The sequence below is a fragment of the Bicyclus anynana genome, chromosome 17 (assembly GCF_947172395.1).
Source record: "Bicyclus anynana chromosome 17, ilBicAnyn1.1, whole genome shotgun sequence".
Lineage (NCBI taxonomy): Eukaryota > Metazoa > Arthropoda > Insecta > Lepidoptera > Nymphalidae > Bicyclus > Bicyclus anynana.
The window spans coordinates 3,494,247-3,521,778 of record NC_069099.1 but is presented as its reverse complement, the minus strand read 5'-3'; the positions used below and the strand labels follow the sequence as shown (position 1 = coordinate 3,521,778).

General features: G+C 37.4%; 1 protein-coding gene across 2 annotated transcripts; it reads right to left on the bottom strand.

Moving 5' to 3' along the window:
• Positions 1-6,071: 6,071 nt before the first annotated feature.
• Positions 6,072-27,344, bottom strand: LOC112044667 (importin-11). 2 transcript variants are annotated; one of them, XM_052886427.1, is made up of 17 exons: positions 27,081-27,344; positions 25,047-25,241; positions 24,507-24,727; positions 23,600-23,759; positions 22,879-23,125; positions 22,022-22,300; positions 21,484-21,665; positions 20,320-20,505; positions 19,309-19,408; positions 19,009-19,217; positions 18,362-18,565; positions 16,866-17,058; positions 15,163-15,415; positions 14,021-14,247; positions 12,391-12,520; positions 11,646-11,841; positions 6,072-11,168 (listed from the first exon to the last, which is right to left on the bottom strand). In XM_052886427.1, exons 2-17 carry the CDS (start codon positions 25,179-25,181, stop codon positions 11,064-11,066), a joined length of 3,027 nt encoding a protein of 1,008 aa, XP_052742387.1. In that variant the 5' UTR covers positions 25,182-25,241; positions 27,081-27,344; the 3' UTR covers positions 6,072-11,063. The 2 variants fall into 2 exon arrangements, with proteins under 2 accessions (XP_052742387.1, XP_052742386.1); XM_052886426.1 differs by having other exon boundaries at positions 25,047-25,191; positions 27,081-27,343.
• Positions 27,345-27,532: the final 188 nt, after the last annotated feature.

The window sequence follows — 27,532 nt, the reverse complement described above, 5'->3', positions numbered from 1 at the left end:
AGCGACCGAGTTGGTAATCGAACCCCACAGCATGAACAACTGCGCCAGAGAGGTTATCAAAAATTCAAAAACAACGTATTATATCTTTTCAATATCGATATATATTTAGCAGATAATGTTGTATGTACTACGTATGTTATTTTATTTGCACAGGCTTTTCTGTAGCGCCCAAAGTATTCATTTGATAATACTAAGTATAACGTGAAGGGTAGCAACGACAGTGATTGTACCATACTGGCAAAGACGTACCGCCAAGTGATTTAGCGTTCCGGTACGATGTCGTGTAGAAACCGAATGGAGTGTGGATTTTCATACTCCTCCTAACAAGTTAGCCCGCTTTCATCTTTGACTGCATCATCACTTACATTGTAAAGAATAAAAAAAAGAAAAAAGAAACCATCATTTTGTATTAGAGGAAATACCAAGAGCAGGTTTTAGGACTTGTGGTCTTGGGTGTAGGTTTAAATGATCCTTTTGGAGTGCATTTACACACACCTCCCCTAACCAAAATCTTCTCCATGCCCAAAAAATTTATGATCAATAATTACAACACAAAACATTATCAATATAGACCTGGGCTTTCCGTCTGTCCTGTCTATCAGGGATCTGACAAAGATATATTTATATAAAGTCATACCTAAACAAGCAAATTAAATTGGTTGTTCCTTACACTGTCGGTTATAATTCATATATTCGATCTCTTCGAAGAAAAACGAAGGCCTCGGAACAAAGGAAGCTTGAATAAATAAAGTTTTATTTGTTTTGTTTTTCTTCCCACTCCTCTACGTAGCGTAGCGCACTGTTATTAATAAATTTCAATAATTTATGACAACGTAAATAGCACAGGCCTTTACCACGTAGGTAAATGAATAGGTAAGTTATAATAGCGGACGCCTGGGACTTCGTCCGCGTGAAGTCTAGACTAAACTCAACTTTACAACTTTTTGACGTGAACTTTTTTTACTTTAGAATGCGAACAATTTCGTCACTTGATTTTTTTAAGATGTCGTCGTCGTCGTCGTCATCAACCCATATTCAGCTCACTGCTGAGCTTGAGTCTCCTCTCAGAATGAGAGGGGTTAGGCCAATAGTCCACCACGCTGGCCCAATACGGATTGGCAGACTTCACACACGCAGAGAATTAAGATAATTCTCTTGTATGCAGGTTTCCTCGCGATGTTTTCCTTCACCGTTTGAGACACGTGATATTTAATTTTTTACATCTTAAATCTGAAAAAGATTTAAGATTTATCTAACTTTAACTGTTCTCTTCACAAACTTTTCAGCTTATAATATTAGTACCATAGATTTATACACATAGATTGTAGTCGCAGGATTCGTAAGCCGTTTTAAGTGCCCCGAAATGGGAGCCCTTGACGCATCGCTACGCTACGATAACTACGCATGTGTGAGAAGTGGCTTATGTTCGGCGTGAAAAATTGTTAGGTGTTAGGGTCTTTAGGTTATTAGTTTAAGATTAGTATAGATAATTAAATAAAGCTGTTTGTTTATTTGGTTTAACGCGCTAATCTCAGGAACTATTGGTAAATATTTGAAAAATTCTATTTGTGTTATATTTTTTCATTTCATTAAAAATGTGGCAAGAGTAAGGAAATCTATATTCCTTTTAAGAACTTTCGTTCTGTGCGCAAAAATTGAAGTCCTGAGTTTACTCCTGACTCGGGTTTTTAAGCTGAGCTTAAAATTGAGATCCAGAGCTCGACTACTGAGTCGGGCTTTTATGCTGAGCTTAGATTGAGCTAAGCCTTACTTTCTTCTAAGAAATTTTTCAGTATTAATTTGAGTTTTTTTTATTCTTTACAAGTTAGCCCTTGACAATCTCACCTGATGGTAAGTGATGATGCAATCCAAGATGAAAACAGGTTCCGTGCCCACCCTAGAATGGACCTGTGCTCAACCTAGGATTCTGGGCTAGCGATATGTAATTCTATTAGGAAATAATCCTAGATACGCTAATGCAACCGGGGTTCGAACCTAGGAGCTCCGTCTTGGTTTTACCACCGCGCATACCACTGCGCCACGGAGGTTGTCGAATTAATAATAATAATAACAAGGGAACACGTTAATCTCGTCAACACGCACTAGAGTAGTATGGTGGGTCCAGTTGGTGGGTGAGTTCCATGCCCCTTTCCTATAATGAGGTATACCTGGCCCTGTATTATGGCGATAAAACAAGTAAAGGTACAAAGTAACTATATCTCGTCAGATAAACGGTACAGAAAATTATCATTTCCAGCTAATAATATGGGTACACACGATATATCAGTAAGCCATGTTGATGCAGGCGGGTAGGGTAGCTCAAGTTCATTAACTAATTCTTGAGACACCCAGTTACCCGGACTTGGCTACAAGAAACAAAACTAATGGCGCCAGCAACTCGAGAACTTAAGGGTTTGTAGTACAATTCATAATCAGTAGCGATTTATTCAATGTGGTTAGTGTCAGGGCATCCGTACCTACCTTTTTTATTCTTAATAGACTTGCGCTTCACTACAATCATGCCTGGTGGAAAGCAAGGATGAGATATAGGTTGGAGCGCGCTTGCCTAGAAAATGTCTCTTTACTCTAGCCTTGAAGGTAGACAAATCATAAGTGTTGAAAACACAGAAGCCGGAAGGGCATTCCGCATCTTCGCTATCCTTATTAGAAACGTCGATGTGTAACCTTCAACTGATTGTCATACAGGAAGTCGTCATATAGTCATACAGGAAGTTCAGAGCCCACAAATTTAGACCGTATTAGAATTATTATAACAATTAAAATTATAGAAAAGATGTAGGTACTTTTCTACATTTCGTTTATAAAAGTAAAACATTTTGGTGCCGCGATGGAGTACTTATTTGCTTTAATAAATAAACATTTAACCCTTCATTAAAATACATATCACAGTAGTGCAGTATTTTAAGAATAGGAATCATAATTATTTTTTATCGTCATAATCAGTCAATGGACGAAAATCGGCTGGATTTTCTGGAATCAGAGAACATTCAAACAAGAATCCTGTGGTTTCTTACAATCCCTAAGCTCGGGCAAGGCCCTAATCGACCGAAGCGAAAGTAATGGATTTGTGGTGCAAGTATTTGTGTTTGACAGCTGACACTGACCTGATTGATAATATGGTTCTATGGTTCATTATTTTAGCTAATTATTTATTAGTGAGGGTGGAGATTGTTAAATATTAACTAAATTTATACCACTTTTAGAGTAAGGGCTAATATGAAATCAACCAATTAATTTTGTAGACAACCGCTATAAGCTTATCACTTGTGCTACGATATAATTTATGGTTGGAAGCTAGGACGGGGACGCCGCAATTAGCCGCGTTAACGAACGCCTGAAATAAATATCATTTCATGATTAATAACGCCCACTGATAAATACGTGGATATTAATTTAAACTGGAGATATTTTGCGGTCACTTGACAATTTAAAATTTAAGTAAAAAATATAATCCCAGAGTTGGGAAGTTGATGTTGCTCACACCAGTACCTAGAAGAGCACGTAAAGCCATTGCCATTAGCATAATATGTTTTTTGTGGTTAAAGAATTTATAAGCCTTCCTACCTGTATCGGAACAGCGTGGTGGTCTGGTGGGTCCAAGGTCCATATTCCCTCTCCTATATGCTCATAATACTCAATAGGTTTTAGCACTATCTACGACGTATAGGTACCTACCTATCTTTATGAGTGACTCTAGTCTCTACTTATAGGTAACTTGCCTTAGCACTAGCAGACTCTGCGGTTTCACTAGCTTAGTTCCCGTTCCCATGGAAATACGGCGATAAAACTTAGCCTATGACACTCGTAAATAACGTAGTTTTCTATTGGTATTTTCATAGATTTACCCGTTACAACTTTATAAAATTTACCTGTTTATAATATTAGTATAATTAAAGTAACGAACATTATATACGATATTGTATTAGATAGGTTCATCGTTGAACATTTTTACGTTCTATAAAATTAACTTAAGAGATACATCTTGAGTTATGTAGGTATAATAAATCGAAGAGATTATCTACCTACGTATGTAGGTAGTTACCTATCAAGATTTTTGAAAGTCTGGCATCTTTCCAACAAAACTCGTGTAGGTATGCGGACTTTAAAATGCAGCCCCATTAGGCTCTCGACCATCGAGTCTCGAGAAATCTTTGGACGAAGCCAAAATTTAGTAAACTCAAACCACAGCAGCCTTGTACATACTAGATGTTATCGTTCTCGATCTAATCGTCCACCTGCCTGTATTATGTAACGCTACTTCTAGCGGCATTACGGTAGAATAGCTAACAAGCAGCCTAACTACAGTTTTCGCCTTAGAATCTAGTGCACCTTTTTTAACCGACTTCATTAAAAGGAGGAGTTTCCAAATTCGACATAATATGTTTGTTTTTTAATGTTTGTTACGTACCTACCTCATAACCAACGACATTATATTGTAGGCATAGCTGGGCATTAACTCGTTAATCCGTTAATCGTTAATTAACGAAGTTAACATTTTGCTTAACGGATTAACTATTAAGTTAACTTTTAAAAATGTTAACGGACCCGTTAACTTCCGTTAATATGCAGAAGCCCGTTAATCGTTAATCCAATGCCTACTATTTACCGCGCGACGCGATTAACAGGTTTAGACAAGTAAGAAATTTAGGTTTTTTTTTTTCAAAGATATCAACAAATTACTATATTTATGTTAAAATTATAGATAAAATCAAGTAAAATCAATTTATGGCACTTTTCCCCAGTGCTCACCCTTATTTTACCAATGGGGATCTCACACAATGATATAAAAATGCAATATTAACCAGTCATATTAACGGATTAACGATTAACGTTAACTTGCGTTAATTCTTCCGGAATGTAACGCTTTAACGTTTAACGAAGCTAACTTTTTTTGTAGCGGATTAGCGATTAACGAAGTTAACTATTTGATTGACGGTGCCCAGCTATGATTGTAGGTATCTAACTTAGTTATGTATTAACCAATTTTGTAATTTTAAGTGTAACTGACTTCAAAGATGCGATAATTACTCTAAAAAGCGAAAATTAACATCGTGCCAATGTCGTTTCTGTTAATCAGTTTAACAGCTCTGAACTCTGAAATTCTAAATCTAAACTACCAACTCGCACTTATTGTCATAATTTTGAGATTTTCAGTTCATACCTACATAGTTACAAGTGATGCTAATAAGTGTGTAAAAACAGCTGATTAGTTATACTAACCTCGCTATTGATACAAGTTGGGAGGAGGGTAGTTTACCAAAAGTTGTTACAAACCAGATGTTTTTTTACTGTTGCTTAATTAATATTTATACAACTTCACAAACCACAATGTCCTACAAATTGCGTGGTACGTTATCTCGTTCCGTCGCTCAGAAATGTTTATTACCTGGTAACCCAGTAAGCTACCAGAATCGAGAATTTTCGTAAATATTCAGCGTGTTATCAGGATGAAGCTACTCACGGAAAATTAACTTGATAGTAATCAATTGTAAAAATATTCCACGGATTCTGGGCTGGGATATTTAGATTTGATTCTTTGAATGTTAAATTTAACTCAAACTCGATAGATTTTAAGCATTCTTTCACCTTTAGAAAACTACATCTTTACCGAGTAACATAGGCTATAAGTATTTCATCTTGGTATTTTCCTGTAATAATAATATAAGAGCCGTGATAGCCCAGTGGATGTGACCTGTACCTGCGATTCCAGAGGGTGTGGGTGTGGGTCCGGTCCGGGGCATGCACCTCCAATTTTTCAGTTGTGTGCATTTTAAGAAATTTAATATCACGTGTCTCAAACCTTGGAAGGAAAAACATCGTGAGGAAACCTCCATACCAGAGAATTTTCATAATTCTCTGCGTATGTGAAGTCCAATCCACATTGGGCCAGCGTGATAGACTATTGGCCTAAGCCCTCTCATTCTGCTCTCGAGCTGCACTCGAGCTCAGCAGTGAGCCGAATATAGGTTGATAATGATGATTCCCACAGGAACGGGATCTACACAGGTAAAACCGTGGGGCGTTTGCTATTTACGAAATAAAACAACAAATTCATTGTAAAACGGTTTTATTTATTTTCTTTATATATTTTACAAGAATTCAACAGAATTGCGTTTAATTAGTTGTGGTAACCTAGATTACTAGTTTTACCTTATTTTAAAGTGGCGTTCCATCGAAGGCGTAACGATATCCAAAGAGATACTATACAACTTTTCTACCAATGTCTAAAGGCTAGCACGAATACTCTTTGATCTGTTTTGTATGAATACCTTAAAGAATCTGCCTTCAGTAGTAATCATAGAATTACGAGTCGGTACAATACTTATAATTCTATGGTAGTAATATTCTGTAACGATGTTTTGTTTACCTCGGAAGTGCGAGTTTCGAATTCGAAAAAATCCTACTAATATTACAAACGCGAAAGTTTGTATGGATGTTTGTTACTCTATAACGCCGCTACAACTGAAGCGATTTGGCTGAAATTTGGAATGGAAATAGATTTTATTCTGGATTAACACATAGGCTACTTTTTTATCCTGAAAAAATCCATAGTTTAACGACATTTGCGAAAACTGATGATTTTGATGATATGAAAGTTTCACGCCTCGGCTACTGAACCGAATCACCTAAAATTTTATGTAGAGATAGATTATTTTTATCCCGGGAAAATTAATGATTCCCGAGGGATTGTGAAAAACTAAATTCCACGCGGGCGTCCGCTAGTTACCAATAAAATGTTTGCCTTTGGTGGATTACGATAACGATGGAACCCCACACTTTATTCATAAAACTATTATAGAAGACATGCTTTTTTACGAAATATATAAGCATAGTTCATAGTTATAATGACATAGTCATTTGACTTCAGGTTACAAAGGCCCTACCACTACATTTAGCTCTCGAATTATAACAAAATTCATATTATAGCTTGGCAACTTCGTTCGTAACACTCGCGCAGTCTTTCCGCCCGTCGCCCGCATATCATGGGAGTGTTATCAACCAACTTGCCAGACTATAGACTGTCATTAAAAGTAAAGTTAACAATGCTCTTTTTACTAAAGGCCTTGTAGCATCGCTTGCAGTGGAAACTAAAACTCTAAAAGAAAGTCAAAAGTGCGTTTAATTAAATTTATTTTATACATTACAATAATTGATGCCTCATACTAATATTATAAAGGCGAAAGTTTGTGTGTGTATGTTTGTTCCTCCTTTGCGATGCGACTACTAAAGCGATTTGGCTGAAATTTGGAATGGAAATAGATTTTACTTTGGATTAACACATAGGCTACTTTTCGATCCGCATCCATCCATCATACATCCATCCATTCATTCGAAATCCATAGTTCCAGTGGGATTTGTGAAAAACTGAAATCCACGCGGACATAGTAGCAGTCGTCCACTAGTTTCAAATAAAAATACTAAACGCCATAACAAAATATAGTCACGGCGGGGAATATTTTGGTATTTTCATGTATAATTTTAATTTACAAATTGTAAAAATTAAAATATGTATTCTATTAAAAACGTTTCATTAACAGTTTGACGTTCAGTTTGTTTTGTATTAAACAATAATTGGTACATAAAAAATCGTGCATTATGGAAGAACCGTATTAGTAAAAGTTCGTTTATGTATATAGGAACATTTTGACACAAAAAATTAACCAGTCAGTAGTAAATTAACACCTTCTAACCACTTCTATATATCTTCTATATTACAGATCTGCCGCCCTAGCCAAGTGGCACGTCGAATTCTCTTTCTACGATCGCTAACGCTTCGAAAACTAGAAAGATGTATGGGGATGACAGATCTTAATCACGTAACTTACTGTGTAACAATTATATGTCAGTTTGAAGTATATTTTGTTGCGGCCCATAGTTACAAAATGCTTTCGCGAAACCAATTTTTAGTATCAATCATATTTCAATATTTATCGATAGTGTAGTGACGTCTCCATCGATAATTTCTATAACAACAATGAAATCAAGCTACAAAACGTCGTCATTCTATTAAATAATCGGGTGAAATTTGTTAATTATATTCATCTAAAATATCAATATTTATAGCAAATTACTCGAAAATAAATTATAATATATTTAACGTCCATTGCGACTGGTTTTCGCGAAACGAAAAATATCAATGACAAATTTCACGATTCATTTGGACGATATGCATCGAATATCTTACGTCAAAATTTCGCAATTGAGCTGCTGATAGGAAATGTCATTCCCATACATGCGTTAGCGATCGTAGAAAGAGAATCGAAATGCAACTTGGCTAGGGGGCTGTTTTGTAAATAACCGTTATTTTCGGGTAGCTAGTAACCGTTCTTATTTGTTATATGAAATATGACGTTATCCGGTGATGAAAACTGAGACAAAATTTAACAATGGTGTCCGGTTACGTTATGTTCTATAGGACAACATCCCTCTATATATAATTCCCTATACCGTTATATGTACACCGCTCGTTGTCAACTAGATATCTGCTAGCTAGATAGGCATTTTAGATGTGTCCAGCTGTCTTATTCGCCATTTTGGTCTTTATTATCAACCTATTCAAATAAACATCAAACCAATTGACAAAATGTCATTTACCTACTGTGTGATATCGACCAGCAAACACCAGATGACATCTGTTATATAGAATCTCAATTTCGTAGATATCAACTAGCATACGTCAAGATAGTTAATTAGACTGCCAGTCAAGCGAAGCGGAGCGAGGCAGCGGAGCCGAGAAAGGGAGAAATAGGATTGCACAAAATCTCTGCTAGTCTTAATATAAAAATCGGTAAGCAGAGCGTGGAAATGGAGCGGGGTTAAATAAATTAATTTTAACATTTATTTATTTATCATAATCTGCAACTCCGCAACCTCGCCTCGCTCCGGTGGACAGACACAGTAAGCAACTCCGCTCCGCATTATCCGCGTTTCTCCGCTACGCTCACTCGCTCCCCTCTGGTAGACACGCAGCCTAAGCTTGCAGTCTGTATAAGTACGTACGCGTCCAATGGATATATTTTTAAGCAAAGCTGACATAAATGCGCCATAGAAATCGTAAATCATTACATTACATGTTAATTGTCAGCCAGTGTGGTAATGTTATAAAGTACCCTATAGGTAATCGGGGAACCTCCGATATTATATCATTAGGACCAACGATATATTGTACTATTAGATATGTTACGTGCCTAAAAAATCACCGCAAAAAATTATCCGAATTTAGCTATGCACAAAATTGTGTGTTACTGCGTGAAGCTTCCGCTGTTTGTTTTTACACATCCTGAACACACAAATTGCCATTGTAGACAATACATATAAAAGTATTATTTGTTTAAATAACTTTCGTTGGCCGTTTCGTTCACGCGACCAAATGAAATGGAGACGATTATAGCTTGGCAAATTCGTTGATGACACTCCCATGATATGCGGGCGACGGGAGAAAGGACTGCGCGGGTATGAAGTCGTGCGCGCGGAGCATCGGGAGTGTTACGAACGAATTTGCCAAGCTATAGCCAGCCACCTTTGTTCGCCTCAATTTTGACGCGCTAGTGACATATCTAATAGTATAAAATAGATTAGGACAAAACAATATATATCCGAATGTAACCTAACTTGACAGATATCTAGTAAACAGCTAACTCTTGGTTCACACTGACAAGTTTAACCGCACGGCGTATAATTAAACACACCCGAGCGTCTAAACGTGTCAATGTGAATGCCCTTAACAATTAAAAAGCCTAATTTAAGCGATAAAAAATATTAAGCATATTCATGCAGTATATAGTAATATATCATACATTACATACACCCAAAAAGTTTTTTAAGCTTTAAGGCTTAACTTGAAATTGCTTCTAAAAATCTTTAAAACGAAGATTTTGACAACTACTTTAAAAACTTTTTTCAACCTACTTTTACCATAAACACAGTGAATGTTGTTTTTTATATAAAAACAAAATGTTTTATTATTATTATGCCATTTACAGAAAGTCACCTTAGATTTAAAGCTATGTCATAGGAAATATTAAGTTTATCACATATTATTTAAGTGTTATATTTCTGTGTTGTTTAAAAAAAACATTTTAATACTCCTATTGTTATTATTACATTTGGTGTAATATTAAATATATATTTATATATAAAAAATGTTTAATTATCTCGTATACATTTCTAAATATGTAGTCCATTGTATCGACAATAGATTGGTTAGTTGTGCAATGGGCAACCGCCCGAAACAAAGGTTTTAGAATTAAATTACTTTTTTTTATATTTATTTATTTATGTGATTAAAATGAACTACAGATTGATTTTTATATATTTATTGCGAAAGATTTCATATATTTGCCACACTATCAACAGTCATCAGCTATACATATATTTTAATAGTTTAAATATTAAAATCAATTATCTTTACATTCATTCACTTTCTTTGTAAATCGTTTATGTAAACTATATTTATCTGACAAACTCAATGTTCACACACATTCTGTCAACGAAATATGGTGACCATGAAATGACGTCACAATAAAAAGGGGAATGCAATCCCTTTACAAGCACAATGTCATCGATCTCCTATTAAAAAGTGGATCATCATCATCATCAAAAAGTGGATGCACAATCAGCGACCAAAAAACATCCCCACTCAATGAGTGCCAAACACAACTTCTTGGCACTCAATTCAGTTAGTCGCATTTACAAATTCAACCTTAAAGTGAATCCTTAAAGTTGAATTTGCTCTGAATTTGAGATTTTATTGAATATTGGACTATATTCAAAGGCCTTTAGGTATAATTTTTTTTACCAATAATTCTAAAACTGTCAAAGCAAAATTGGCCAGTTTTTAAGTGAAATTTTCTATATGATTGTACATCCTTTTATTATAAGAGGTCAATGCACAATGTACGATTGTATGAATGTGTTAATGTGGTAGGTAAAAACAATTCAGATGGGTACATATTAAATGCTTATTACAGTTTTGCAGTTTATAGTTTTCTGAAATGTAACATATTACGCGTAATTTGAATTAAACATAAATAGGTATTCGTTCAAAGAGGTATGTACTCTCTGATTTGCTGTAAGGTATCCTTGTCGGTTGATTGTAGTAGTCTATCGAACGTTTCGGGTCCCACCTGGCCTTTCAGTGTTTCTAACTGCAATAAAAAATAATATTTAATTATTTTTATCATTTTCTCTTTACCTACACGTTTTACACAATAAAAAAAAATGTACCTATTACAAGAAAAATGGCAATAAGGCGTCTTGGTAATAGACTAATAGGTAGTTGACCCTTTTTTAAAAACGGTTTAAATTGTTCATTAGGGATCGATCGTAAACCTATACTATTATTAAAAAGCTGAAGAGTTTGTTTGTTTTACTGAACGCGCTAATCTCAGGAACGCCATATCTGGTTGGATATGAAAAAATTCAGTTTTAGATAGCCCATTTATCGAGGAAGGCTATATAAGGTATATATTATCCCCGTATTCGTACGGGAACGGGAAACACGCGGGGAAAACTGTGGGTTTATTACAGCAATTAGATTATTCTAAAGCAAAAAATCTGATATGACTCAATTTTAAAATGTACTAGGATAACATAAGAAGCTAAAAGTAACATTTCCAACGCACCTGGTGATGAGTCACAGCTCTCAGATCAAGAGTTCTGGCCGGATGAGCAGCCGCGAGCTGTCTGCGACGTAGCTCGTGTGCGGTGACCGCGCCCTCCTCCCCCGCGGCGCCCTCGACGCCGCCGCCCCACCGCGCCGCACCCCCGCGCCCCTCCAGCGGGGACGCCGGTCGCGACCCCGGTGGAGATACTAGGGCACTATAAACAACAACAGCAACTACAATGTTTATCTATCCTTTACTTTAAGATACCTTCGACACCTTCAACGCCGCCGCCAGTGTAGCTTCCCAGCAGTGCAAGAATTTTAAAATGGTTTAACACTTCCGGAGCCTATACAATGCAAACAAACATACAAACAAACAACCAAATTTTTCCTCTTTATAACAATAGTATAGAAGTATAGACTAGAGTTAAAAAATAACTCTGCTTTCTCATGTGCTTATTCACACGATACTAAATAACAAACTAGACGTTTTTAAATTTTCGTATGGCTGTTTGTCGAGGCTAATCGGCTGAATCGATTTTAATGGGACTTGCACTGGCATATAGATGAAATAATTGAGCAACATATAGGCTACTTTTTTATCCCAGAAAAATCCATTCGCGGGATTTGTGAAGAACTGACTTTCACGAAGTTGCGTGTGTCCGCTCTTATCAAATAAGGATTAGTGATTAAATACCGCAACAACATGAAAAGGCATCAAAACTTCGATCATATAGTCCTAGTACAAATTAAAAGAAACTCACTCAATGTAATTTCCAGAAACTTCCATTTTCATTAAGTCGTTGAGTACTTCGGACAAGTTGAGCATGATAGCTGGGAACCGCTCCAACACCGTCGCATTCTGAGTTGTCAACAACGCTGCCAGCCCCAGACCTGAAATACGCTTCATGATAATTTCCTGGTATTATATTATTAAAATTAGAAAAACATATGACAAAATAACAAACAGTACAGTACAGTCTGAGACGGATATGACGTCATGACGAGTGGGGAGTTTGAAAGGGGTAGCCATCAGGCGGGCACGACTGGCGATATAAGTCGCTTACTGTACGGTCTAGCTCATTCTTGTCGTGGCGTTCGATCCGTCCTCACCTTTTGTTGGATAATCCTTCATTGGTGTTTTTGGGATAGGCTGTGACTTGAGTGGAAAAGGGGAGTGTTTGTTATCTGTCAAGGGGCCCCTTAACCCTACACACGACGTTTACGTAAGTTAAGTGCGTGAAGTGAAACTCCACTCAAGGTTATTCCCTGCCATTCTAGGGTCTTATTATGATTACAGTTTGATTTGTTAATTAAGTTGTCTTGACAAATGTATTGAATCAAAACAATATTTACAAAAGTTAATCATGGCAATAATGTTACAAAAATTTAGTAAATTTTATGTTGTCTTTTTCATTTGACCATCAGGTTGGAGATTTACCCCGTTTCCCTTTTATTGTTCCCATTAGTCCCATAGACAGAGCAAAAATAGTGGGGTGAACTGGAGAAAACTAATGGAATGTTTGGAGATGGGATGGCTCTGTCAAGTGGAACTGTCTCTCTTTCATTGCAATGAGTCGACAGAGAAAATGATCTTTAGACAAAATTACCTCGTAATCTTTTGACGGGGCCTACTGTAAAAACAAAGCAAGAACTCATCAATAACCTTTCACCTCTCGACCTGTACAACTAAAATAATCTTCTCAGTCCAAACATGCATTTTGGCAGGGACCGAGGCGCAATTACGTTATAGTTATCTTTCGTTGCAATGAATGAAACGAAAGGGAGAACGATCAGTAGGCAAAATTACCTCTTAGCATATATCTAAGGATTATTAAAAATGCATCAGTGTTGAAACAGCTCAACATAATAAAAAAGACTTTCCACCACCTGTCTTCAGAGGAACCTCTAGTACTTCGGTCACACTACCAGGAGAGGAGATAACTTAGAGAAACTTGTCATCACTAGCAAAGTGGAAGGGAAGAGACCTCGAGGACGGAGTCAAATCAAATTGGCACCGCTCTCAATACAAAAGTACACGAAGTCACAAGTCGCAAACAGCCGAGCCGCATGGCGCGACATCGTGCGGGAAAAAGTCGTGAATGTGTGATAGGGGTCACGACCCTCAGTAATGAGGAACACGACGCGGAGACTAAAAAAAAATCAAAGCAACTTACCAATAACCTTCCACCTCTCGACCTGTGTAACTAGGTTCATCTTCTCAGTCCAAACATGCAGTCTATTTAGCAGTTTGGTAGGGACCGAGCCGCAGTGACGTTATAGTTCTCTTTCGTCGCAATGACACGAAAGGGAAAATGATCAGTAGGCAAAAAAACCTCGTAATCCCTTAGCATATATCTAAGGAACATTAAAACAAACAAAGTAGGAACTCACCAATAACCTTCCACCTCTCGACCTGAGTAACTAGGTTCATCTTCTCAGTCCAAACATGCAATAGTCTATTCAGCACTTTGGCGGGGTCCGAGTCGCAGTCGGGCTCGCCGGCCGCCGCCTCCGCCACCGCCTTGTAGAACAGCTCCGTCGAGAGCATGATCACGCGCGACAGTAGGCACAGCTGCACTGACAGCACCATTGGTAAGTCGTCGCATTTTAGGAGACAACTGGAAACAATGGGGATCATGACTATACTAAAGCCATACTCGAGGAGTACTGTTTATTAACGCTTCGAAAACTAGAAAAATGTATGGGAAGGACTGATCTTGATCACATGACATGTCGATTGCAGATGTCATTCCCATAGATTTTTCAAGTTTTCGAAGCGTTTGCGATCGTAGAAAGAGAATCGACGTGGCACCACTTGGCTACAGGGGCAGGGCTGTTCTGGTGGAATCATGTGGTATGGCTGGGCGGGGAGAATGACTTAAAAGAAAAAGGGGAGTGTTGACTGGTTTTAAAGGTCGTCCTTAAACCTACATCCATCCATCGATCACAACTCCAGGACGCATGGTTATTCTGTGCCATTCAAGGATTTATTGGTAACGTTTTTGGTGGGAATTGTAAGTCCCGATAGACTTTCATTCAATAATGTATTTTGCCCTTTAAATCCGCTTATGAAGTCAACCCATCTCCGACAATACCAATAATTTTGGATTTTATTCATGAGGTGGTTTTTTATAACAAAGATTACGAGGATCTCCAGGATGGAATCCGTCATGAAACCTAGGCTTCGTCTTTTTATAACAAAAAAACAGACAGACATTAAAATGTGCACGAGTGAGTGCATAAGGTGTCCGTTTTTGTACTACGTACGTTCGGAACCCTAAAAAGAGACATAAAATAACATGATCTTTGATTTTATTCATATCTACGAATTTTAGGAATTTTATTTCTGTCAATGAGTGGACGCGGAAGTGGATTATCCTAAAATATTGTTTTTTAACTTTAGCGGTATAAAGTACATTACTTAACTTACTTGCAAGACAGTTATAGTTTAAAAGACTTATTTAAAAAACAATTAAGATCTGTTGTAGCACAATACAAAAACTTATCCAAAAATATTATACTGAAACACTTACTGTATTACCCTGATCAGAGTCGGCCAAATGACCTTGACACCCAAAAACCGGTTCCTCTCAGGAAAGTTGGCACTTATGCATATTTCTGCCATCTTCAACACCGTGATGACGGCATCGGTTCGCAGGTCGCTGAGCATGTCATCCAAAACTGTCATACACTTGGCGCCCGCCCCACTGAAGAACTCCTCGGGACACAACAATGCGTACGCCTGCATTATGTATACTACGACTCGAAGATGTTCCGTCGATGGTTCTACAAAGGAATATAACCTAGAATGTACATGTAATAGTGAGGGTGCCCGGGATACTAAATTTGCAGTTACTAAAGCGACAATGGAATCGATTACATTTGATAGATTAGATGACAGAAAGAATACTTTTTTCCCTATTAGCGGTGGGGAAAAAACTACAGTCTTTAAAGACAATTTATTCGGCTTACTGAAATCATCAGAAAACATGAGCGATTATTTTATTAAAAAATTAACTCTCCTCTTCGGCTCCCCTACTATAAACTACACATCTTTATCTTAATATATGAAAAATAATTATGTATCACGTTGTTTGTCCCCAATGTCAGAAACTACTTGAACAATTTAAATCAAATAAGCACACTGTGTGTGTGTGTGTGTGAAGTTTGATGCTACTTGAAAGATAGGATAGCTTAGGGGTAGAGCTATGATAAGAGTAGGGTAGGGTGAGGGTAGGGTAGAAGTAAAGTAACCCTAAATTTTAATTTTTTTACCATCACCTTTTTTAAATACAGATTCGGCAAAACAACAATTGTTTGTCTGTTTCCGACAAACTCTAAAATACTTAACGGATTTTTATACGGTTTTTTTAACAATACGAGAGGTTTAGGTATGTAATTTGTGTAAGTTTTGTGTAAAGTGGTTAAAATGTGATGATATAGTTGTTGTAAGTGTTGGGAAACATTGCATTGGGACATTCCGTTTGCATAGACGGACACCATGCGGGCAAAGTCACGAATGTCTACTAGTTTAAATATAAAAACATCTTAAACGACATGAATAGGGATGATGACAGTTTTTTAAATTGTATATAAATTAAGAGTATACTAATAGTAAAGCAATTTTGTAAAAGTAACAGGGTATCTGCGATCATTACTTTCGGAGCTACAGGGATTTAAAGAGTCAGATTTGCGGCGCTGCCGCGGATCCCTGAAAAACGCCCCATACAAAATGGCTCGAAAAAATGACGTCATAGGCAATGTAATGATCGTTAGATTTGTATGCGCGTTCAAACAAAATTACTAATATCTTTGTTATTTGTGCGTTTATCTTTATAGTTCATATATTAAAAAATGTCACACTTAATGTAAGGAAGCTAAAACTGTACGAATTTTCATCTAATTACGATAAAAAAATTTTAGTAGTTTTTGAAATTTTATAATCTCATTTATTTTGCAAATATCCAGACAATCTTTGCTTTTTATGAATAAATTAGTTAACATTGACCCTATTTACCCGAATGTATCATAAAAATCAATATATTCAAACCTAGTCATCATCCCCATTAGTAAGCGATTTAAAGTTTGTTAAAAATAAGTTTTTTTTCAGAACATTTTCTATTGTCAATTAATTTTAATGGCAAGCAATGTGTATTGTTGGCGTAATAAGATGACAAAGGACAGAAATATTTTCAAAATTCATAAGATAAAAATAGTTTGCTAAGTACTCACTTACCTAATATGGGGTATAGATTATGAGCTAACTGAAGTAAGGCAGGGTCTGCGGTAGGCGACGTCTCTATTATAGCGAGCCACAGTTCCAGAGCGTCTTCTAGTAGATACACATGGGCTGGTTCGCTGAGTTTCGTTGACTCGTTTATAACGTTGAGGACCCACGGACGAACGTTCGGCGCGCACTGTCCGAGGGCCTGAAATTGAGACAAACTAAAAAATCTTAGCATTCCATGGATTCACCGTGCGGGTGCCGGGTCCCTCGCGTGGTAGAGAAAAACTCCGAGAGCCCTGAACTTGTGACTACAGGATGTAGGGTTATGGAATTCCTTGACGATTGATCAACACTCCCCGTTCTCTAATTGTGTTGTTCTCCCTGCCTATCCAAATTTGGTAAGATCCTATTAGAGCAGCTTTGGATACTCGTTCTAATATAGAACTAGCTGCACTTCTAGAGAGGCCAAGGTCTTTAAGCAAGTTATAGAGAGATTTTGCTGGTAATCCTCTCGCACCTACTTGTACGGCGTACAATATAATAAGTATATTAATGTTGAACGTATTCCCTAACATAACTACCAGGAGATCATGCTATGTAAACTGTGGTTTGAATAAATTTAAAGTACAATATCCAACAATATTTTATACTAGAGATCAAAACTGAGGTGGTCAAATGTGCATTTAGTCGCTTTATAAACAACAAAAGTTATTTAAACAAACAATACCTAAATATTGTCTATAATGTCGAGTTGTGTGTTCAAGAAGTGGAAAAACTATATATACTTAGATATATAATGTAAGTAAACACAAAATTGTGCATATGTGCGCTCAGGGGAGTAGCTAAATTCGTGTCACTTTTTGTGGTAATTTTGTAGGCACGTATATATCTATAGTATAAAATATCGTTGACAATATTCGACTTTAAAAATATATACATTCGTGATTTAAAAAAAGGAATGTGTGCGTCTCGGGTCGCTCGACAGAAGTGATAACATAAATCTGCTGCAGTATGAGTGAGAAATTGAAACCAGACAGAATGTCGCCGTAACGCGTTACGTTAAGGGGTATGGGTTTACACGGGTTACCCTCTCATAAGAAGTTATTACTTTAAAAATTAAATTAATTTCAAAACTGAACCGATGTTTATGAAACTTGTACTGGTTCCCTAAGATGGAGTATACGTAATCGAAAATAAAAAAAATTAAATAAAACTTATATATAGTCTTTGAAATATCACAATGGCTGATGCCTATAACCAGACCATCAGGACCACAGCATCAACTGCGCCAAAGAAGGTTATCAAAACAGCTGCGAGAGTTAAATTAAAGTACCAGGACCTCATAGCACAGGAAACAGTGCAAACATTAACAAGATGCGACGAAGCAAGCGCAGCTGCTCGCAGCATAATATGATGGTGCGCGGCGTGCAGCGCTAGCGCATGTAGTGTGGCGAACAGTGCTCAATGAAAGTACCAGGAGCACATAGCACAGCAACAGTACAAACCTTAACAAGATGCACCAACGCAGCGAGCGCAGCAGCTCGCAGCATGTGATGATGGGCAGCATGCAGCGCTAGCGCGGGTAGTGCGGCGAACAGCGCATTCGCGCCTTCGCCCCCGGCGCGCGCCACCACCCACTTGCAGCGGTCCGTCACGTAGGACACCACGTGCAGTACGTGCATTTTTGTCTCGCATTCTGTACACTCGACCTGATAATTTCAATTAATCACAGTTAGAAACTATTATTATTATCATTTCAAAGCCCCATGGCCGTTGGGATCCCAAGGTGCTGGAATGGCGACCCCGCACTGGAAAGTGCAGTGTTGGTTGACCCCCCCACCAGGTAGATGCAGGCGGCTCAAGATCTTGATGTTTGGAAGTTACAAAAGCCTATCCTGCAGTGAACATCTATCGGCTGATATTATGATGATGACTAAAAAACGTACGCAACTCGCAAAATGTACAAAATGGCTTAGATATTTGTAAATCAAAATTTTTTGCAACATATATATATTCCTTTGAATCAATAATCCACACTTAATATTATAAACTGGAAAGTACGCTAAATCGCTCAACCAATTTAGATGAATTATGGTACATTAATGATTGAGAGGAGCAATACATAAAGATACCAGTAAAGTAGTAAACCTACCAGGAGATCATACAAAGCAGATAGTGCATGTGGAACAAAAGGCTCGAACTGTTCCACATCGAAACTGAAGTCGTCCATAGTGCTTCGCAAAGCTTCTGCAGCGGCTAACTTCACGGCGAGGTCTTCGCCAGACCTCGTGAGTGCTTCCAATAGGCAAGAGTACATTGCTGGCCTAATAGCCTGGGATGCTCTTACGCAACACCACTGACCTGAAATATATAACAAATATTAAATACATACAAAATTAATATTTTTATTCATTGTATGTATAAAAATTGTATTGTTTAATTAGCAACTTACCCATAAGTTGGCAAACTCTTCTGCGGATTATTCTGTAGTTATTATCTTTAATTTTAATCTCTTGACTCAAGACGTTTGTAAACCACTCGTCAAAATCAACCTGAAACAACAGTAAGGCTCTCATTATAATATACCTATAACTAAACTATTTTATATTTATATTAACCGATATATGTATTAATTGATATATTATGATAAATATGACTTAAACTCTTTTCTTTCAGAGTAAACAAAATTATAAGAATAGTTCGAATGCCTTTGCAAAAGCAGTGACTCCGCACGCAGTATTATAGATTTTATCAAATAATTAATCCTATCCTATGTATCCTAATGAACAGCAGTTTCTTTTAGGGATGAAGGTTCTGTGCTTTCATAAGGTCGTCTATTTTATTTTTATTTATTTATTTATTATTCTACAAAATACATGTTGAAATTAAGCCTAACCAATCTAATTTAGTTTATAATATATAAAGAAAAAACATCGTGAGGAAACCTGCATACCAGAGAATTTTCTTAATTCTCTGCGTGTGTGAAGTCTGCCAATCACATTAGGCCAGCGTGGTGGTCCATAGGCCTAACCTCTCTCATTCTCAGAGGAGACTCGAGCTCAGCTGTGAGCCGATTATTGGTTGATAATGATGAATGTAATGATCTAAGCTAATCTAAGCTAATCTAAGCTCGTTTTAAAAAAAAAAATGACAATTTTGATCGTGAATTTGGTTGCGATACTGGTCCTTCTATAATTGGACACCTAAAATCTTGTATCGCTCAGCCTATCGCACGATGTCCGGAAACGTCAAAAAGAGTGCATCCGACTATAGCTTGGCAACTTCGTTCGTAACATCCGATGGTCCGCGCGGGCCGGGGGGCGTGTAACGATGAATGAAAACCCCACGAATGATGCACCTCACTTCCCCGCACACACGATATCACACCCGAGCAGTTTTCCCCCCGTCGCCCGCATATCATGGGAGTGTCATCAACGAACGTGCCAGATTATATATCACTCACATCATCATACAAGTCGAAGGCGGCGAGTCCAACGGCATTATAGATGGCGTCTTTTTTCAAAATGGCGGGCAAGTCGTCCGGCGACACCTGGCTCTCTTGCAGCGACGCCAGCAGTCGCACCAGCTCGGGCGCCAGCACCGGACGGTACTCGTGGAACAGCTCCATGAATACGGCTTCTGTGCATGGCTGTATGATCAATAACAATAGATTTAAATATATATATTCCGTAATAGTAGAAGATCGATTGACGTTCGACGGCCTCCGTGGCGCAGTGGTATGCGCGGTGGATTTACAAGACGGAGGTCCTGGGTTCGATCCCCGGCTGGGCCGATTGAGGTTTTCTTAATTGGTCCAGGTCTGGCTGGTGGGAGGCTTTGGCCGTGGCTAGTTACCACCCTACCGACAAAGGCGTACCGCCAAGCGATTTAGCGTTCCGGTACGATGCCGTGTAGAAACCAAAAGGAGTGTGGATTTTCATCCTCCTCCTAACAAGTTAGCCCGCTTCCATCTTAGACTGCATCCTCACTTACCATCAGGTGAGATTGTAATTTGTAGTCAAGGGTTAACTCATGAAGAATAAAAAAAAAAAAAGATCCGTCATAGAAACGACCTTCACTCATCTGTTTATTGGGTGAAAATTGTTTTATACTTAAACAAGTAACAGTTCCATCAAAATTGATTTTGATTACTAATTACACTACATAAAAGCACATAAAAGCGAAAAGTCATCATCATTATCTATTCTAATATATAATATATAGCTGAAGAGTTTGTCTGTTTGATTGAACGCGTATCTCAGGAACTACTGGTCTGATTTGAAAAATTCTTTCAGTGTTAGATAGATTTATCGAGGAAGACTATAGGCTATATATTATCTCCGTTTTCCTACAGGAAAGGAAATCACACGGGTAAAACCGCGCGTCGTCTGCTAGTAAACCTATATTCGGAGTGGAGTGGAGTGTAGTGGAGCAGAGCGGAGCGGATTGGAATGGAGTGGAGTGGAGTGGAGTGGAGTGGGGTGGAGTGGAGTGGAGTGGGGTGAAGTGGAGTGAGCAGTCATTTGATCGGATTATGGTCCAAAGACTGATCTCCGATAGACAAAGGAAAGGGAACAAAAAAATAGTTTTAAAATAATTTAGCATCAATACACATTGAAAAGCTCACCCTCAAGCTATATTTCCAGGATTCGCCTGCCTCGTCGGTGGCGAAGCTCTCGGGCTCCGCGTCCCACAGCGCCAGGTCGTCGGCGCTCAGCAGGAAGTAGTGCGTGACCAGGTGCCGGCACATGTGGCACACGGTGTTCGCGTCAAGCACTTCCGACTTTATCTGTTGCGCTTGCACACTCACTGTTGAACAGGGTTTGTATCATTATCAACCCATATTCGGCTCACTGCTGAGCTCGAGTCTCCCCTCAGAATGACAGGGGTTAGGCCAATAGTCCACAACGCTGGCCCAATGCGGATTTGCAGACTTCACACACATAGAGAATTAAGAAAATTCTCTGGTATGCAGATTTCCTCACGATGTTTTCCTTCACCGTTTAAGACACGTGATATTTCATTTCTTAAAATGTACATATGAAAAGTTGGAGGTGCATGCCCCGGTTCTCGAACCTGCACCCTCTAGAATCGAAGGCAGAGGTCATATCCACTATGCTATCACGTCTCTCATCTTTGAAAAATACTAGATAAACAATACTCACAAGGTTCCTTAACTTGATTACCCTGCGGCACTTTGAACACCGCACACTGCAATATCCCTTTCACAATGTTCAGACACTGTATAGTGAACCTCTCGTACGTGAGGAGCATCCCTTGTTCAGTGAAGCAGTAGTACAGGGTGAACTCAAGCGAGGGTCGGATGAGAGGCACGTATGAGATGGGGTGGGAACTCAGCACTCCGAGGGCAACTTTGGTGAGATGAATTATGAATTTCTCACACAACTCCAGGGGATATATTCCACGACCTTTGAGTAGTTTCCCTGTGAAATAATTTTTTTTGTTACATTTATTTCTAGTAGTAGTAGATGTTTACTGATAATGTCATACATTGTAATGGTAATTTTATGGCAGGCATCACCTCAAACGAATTTTAGTATTTTTTGTATAGAAAGTCACACAAATGCGTCCACTGATCCGCATCGTACGGATCGCATCGAACGGATTTTATCTATCGTAATATTAAAAATCCGTTTGATGCGATGCGTCTCGATTCGTACGATGCGGATCTGTGGACGCCTGTCTTTAGAGAGACTTGTACACTACCCATTATACTTGGGTACTAATTTTGAAAAATTTCGAAGCCAAGCTTCATGACTACACATAAGACTGATCGATATACTTCTCTTCTGTTATTAATGATAAGAAATAAATGATAGATAATATTTACTGTGACAGATTACAAATAGGTTACCTAATTAAATTGCGGCCAATCTCATTTTCATACAAAATTTAAAAGTAAATTTTTAGTATTCTAAAAAACAGATGATATATACACAGGGTATATATTCCTTATACCGGATCTCATACTATAATACCATCGTTAGTAAAACATACTTACTGCACTCCAGACTGGTCTTTGCTCTGTCGAACACAACATTAAGGAAAGCAACCGCATCTTGACACTCGTACGGTTTCTTGAAACCAAACACTGTCAGTTTCCTCAATATTCTGAGACACAATAGCGCTTTCTCCAAGTTCTCCGTGATCATCTCAGTTGTAGCGCCCTCTTGTATGTGACGCAGGAACCGCTCTGTATTCTCATGCCATAGGTTTAACACGAAAGGGTATATCGAGTTTGTTAATTCCTTCAACAAAAACATATTTTATTAACAGACTTTATGAAAAAGGGGTATCTAAAAATCTTATTAACAATAAAATCTTTTAACAAAAAATTGAACCAACTTCAAAATAACAAAAATAAACTAAAAAGCGAAAAATAACATCATATGTGCTACCTTCTAATTTCTACCACTTTGAAGACGGTGCCAAGCCAGTGACGTATTAATTAAAGCCGTTTCTGAAAGAACTACGAGAAAGAACTGTCTTTAAATCCTAAAAGTTTATGATTAGTTAATGCACCACTGTGTTGGCACCGCCTTCAAAGTGAAATGCCGTGCAGAAACCGAGTGTGGATTTTCATCATCTTCCTAACAAGTTAGCCAGCTTCCATCTTAGATTGTATCATCACTTACCATCAGGTGAGATTGTAGTCTAGGGCTAACTAAGGATTAAAAAAAATAATAATGAAAATTATCACTTAAGAACTAAAAAAAACATACTAGGAAAGACCGTCGGTCAGCAAGCAAGCGTTTTGATGCCAACGCTTTAACAACATGATGGAATATCAGCAGGGAGCGATGCTGCATCAGCGCTTGAGGCGCCTTCATGGCGCCTATCACATCTGGGATCAGAGTGGGCCAGTTTGTTGGACAATCAGACCTGTGAATACAAGCAGGTGTTACTCTATGGAAGTTTATTGTAAATGAGAGACGAATATCTGTGGTAGTGAGAAAATCCTCGAACAGAACTTCGAACTTATGACCGATGGGTATAATGTTAAGGACGTCCTTAACACTGCCATCATTCCCAAGCCAAAACCTTGGAATTACGTAAAAGACTGATTTTCTATAGCTCGTACATGATTTTCAGGGACCCCACGCGATCTCGCGTTACCAGCTAAAGCGTAAAAGGCCGCTTCACACGACGTCGCGTGGTGTGGCAATGAACGTGTTAACTGTTAACTTGCACTATAATAGTACTATCAGACGCCAATTACTTCCATCCGTGAGAAAATTGCCGCCGTAAAGTCACAGCCTTTAGCAATGTGAAATTTTTCTTTTTTGCGAAATTCCGACGAATTAGCTAATCCACCTCAGATTCTCTAGCCAACGTTACACATTGATTATTTTTCTACAAACGCTAACGCTTACATTTAAAAATATACATGAATGACATGTTCGAATTTTCACGTTATGTTTGTTATAACGAATATCATTCCCATATATTTTTGAATGAATGGTTATCGAAGCTTTAGCGTTTGTAGTAAGAGTATCTATATGTAACTTCCCTAGAGGCCCAGACCAAAATTCTTTATCGTCATATGGAGTAAAATTATTATTAAAATGTTTTGTTTTGCTTGTTTCTGTTTTGAAGTTTGTTTAAAAATAAAGTAGTAATTATAATTACCTTGCAATCTTAGCGATCAAGACAGCTTGTTGTGTCGCGATCTGTGACACAGGCTCGCTTAAAATCGGCGTAGTCAACAACCCCTGCCTGAGCTTCTGTTTCTCTTCTTCTGTGATTGCATTAGGTGCATTCCTTCGCCAGTATCTGTCCACTCCGTTCTTGAAACACATCACAGCCAGCCATCGGACGTTCACATCAATAGAATGATTTGATAGAACATTCTAGAAAAGAATCAAGGTATTCAATCAATTTGCAAATTTTATTTATATAACCAGAACCATTTAAAATCAAACCACAATGGTAAGTCTTAATAACATTTTATCACAACCACATTTTGATACTATATGATTTGAAACTATAGTTGGTTTAAATCATAGTGTAGCTTGTATTAAATAATGGACAAATGACAGCTGCAAAATGGAAATACAATATGTTTTAACTCAATAACATACTAGCTTTCCAGTTTGACAAATTAGAGAGAAAATATAGCTAAAAATTATTAATTAATAAGCTAAAAAAACCATTATCTAAAATTATTACCAGTAAAACTGAATAAAATCCAGGTTCAATCTCCCATTCCTGGAGTTTCTTCTCGGCTGGTTTCAGGACCTCTGTGTCTTGACTAGTGGCCCTGTTTAGTGTGTCTAACACTAAGGCATAGATGTTAGGATCCATTTTGGTTTATCTAATATCAAAAAAGGCTAGTGAGTTAGCATCATCCTTTCCTGTTGCAATCTGGATATGCCAATCATAATTTAAATATCTTAAAGAATATTTTTATATGCTCAAACAATCAAGAATGACATAACAATTGTTGATTTGTTGAGCTGCTTGTTACCCTCATCATCATAATATCAGCCGATAGATGTCCATCGCAAGACATAGGCCTTTTGTATGGACTTCCAAACACCACAATCCAAAGCTAAATTGCTTGGCAGTAAGTCTTTGTTGATAGGGAGGTAAATAGCCACATCCCATGTCTACCACCGAACCAGACCTAAACCTATTAAGAAATTATAAAATCCTAACCCAGGACCTCACTGTTTGGAACTACAGCACTACCCAAATGTGCCAGAGGTCTTAATAAATAACTTCTAATATTAATAATGTTCTAACATAGTGTATATGACATTCATAGCAAGTCAGGCAAAATTATGAAAATAGCAAATCATTAAGTAGAGTGTTTTCTTTTCAGGCCATCCATGCATTATGAGCATATCATTTGGACCAAGGGTCATCAATAAACTTACAATTCACATTTTGTATTCAAGGTATAAATATATATAAATTATAAGACCTAAGCTGATCATATTATAAATTCATTGCTAATTCTAAAAATACACTTTATACACTATACACATATAGAGTAAGTCAGAATGTTTAAGTTCTTCTATGAAATTCTCAGTATTAGCCCGGATGAGACAGTTGGTAGACCTCTGTTTTGAGGGTATGTGAGGCTTCGTTTCCCTGACATTATAATGTCTGATAGTGATTGGTACAAAGTCAAACATTATCTATCTACCTACTCTTAACACATATTGCAGCATTATCTGTACATGTCTTAATTCCAAATCCCCTCCTATACAGAGGAAAAGCCTGGCCCTATCTGATAATGATACTTATCATAACACAGAATACCTTGCATAAATTGCAGAACATAAGTATCATAGCAAATGTCAACTAAAATGTGTACACAAGGCTTAAATGATATATCAGCATTTTAATCTAAGTATAATACACTTGACTCCAGTTGCATCTGATATAATGTAATGATGTGGCCTATGGTGTACAAGCTTGCATAGAAGGCGCATATACTCTTGACTCATAGATGTATTAGAGGTGTTGCATAAAAGATATGCTGGAAGGGCATTGTACATCTTATCCAACCTAACAATGATTCAAGAACTTAACTCAGTTTTAAATAATTACATTGTTCTTCAGTACCAGTGCCACACATAAGGTTTTTAATTAGGGTAGCGACTAGATATACAAATAATGCAAACTGGAAAATTTCTTTTTAATACAGATTTTTGTGTTCACAGGGTAGGCATTGCTTTTTTGAATGTATAAAAGTCAGTTTCAATTAGGCTTAGTTTACTATAGTTACTGTTTATAAAGTGCATACCACCTTAAACAAACAGTATACTGAACAAGTAATAACAAAATATAATGTTTGTGTTGTGTATTAATGTTTTTCAGTATATTTGCTAAAGTAGCAACACAATACAGAATGTATTTATAATGATCAAGTAATAAATAAGAAACAGCTGATGTACCACCACAACTTTTTGATTTTTCCATCTTTAGATTTTCTATCTTTAGGACCTATAACTGATCACACCTATTTGAAGGGCAAATCCATAAAAAATCAAGAAGTTCACACCGCTACTTTATAAACCGGGTAAAAGCCATTGCGTATCTACCTACGTAGTACTTTTTATCAACTTCTCTATAGATTTTTGCCGCTCATCCAAAGACATTAATGAACTATACATAGAAAGGATGTTGTAAATTTACGAAAACTTGTTACATCACAAATCGTTGAGGTGAATGAATTAATAACTTAGTACTTACTCTTGTCGGCCAAAGGAAAGAGGATAACACATAACCTAATATTTACATGTATAATTTACATTGCAAAGATTCCTTCTACTCGAAAACATTACAACTTGAAATACGATTTAACAAGAAGAATTCACAAAACAGATTCGTTATTTGATCATTTCAATTATCAAATAAGACGAAGGAAACCACAAAATATGCTAAGACAAATCGGAAACGCAGTCGGAATTCCGAACAAAAATTTTAGTAAATTTTCAATTTGGAACCACAGACGTCAAATTGACAGTTGACACAGAAGGTTGACAGTCGTGCGGCTGTCATCATGCTGTCAATGTCACTATATAAATGTCATAGACGTAAACCACAGGTCAAATGTCAAAGTTGCAAAGGCAAACGAGTCATTAAAATCTATTAGTCTGTGATTAAAATGTTCTTTAAATTTTTTTTAAGTGTTACCTTCGTAC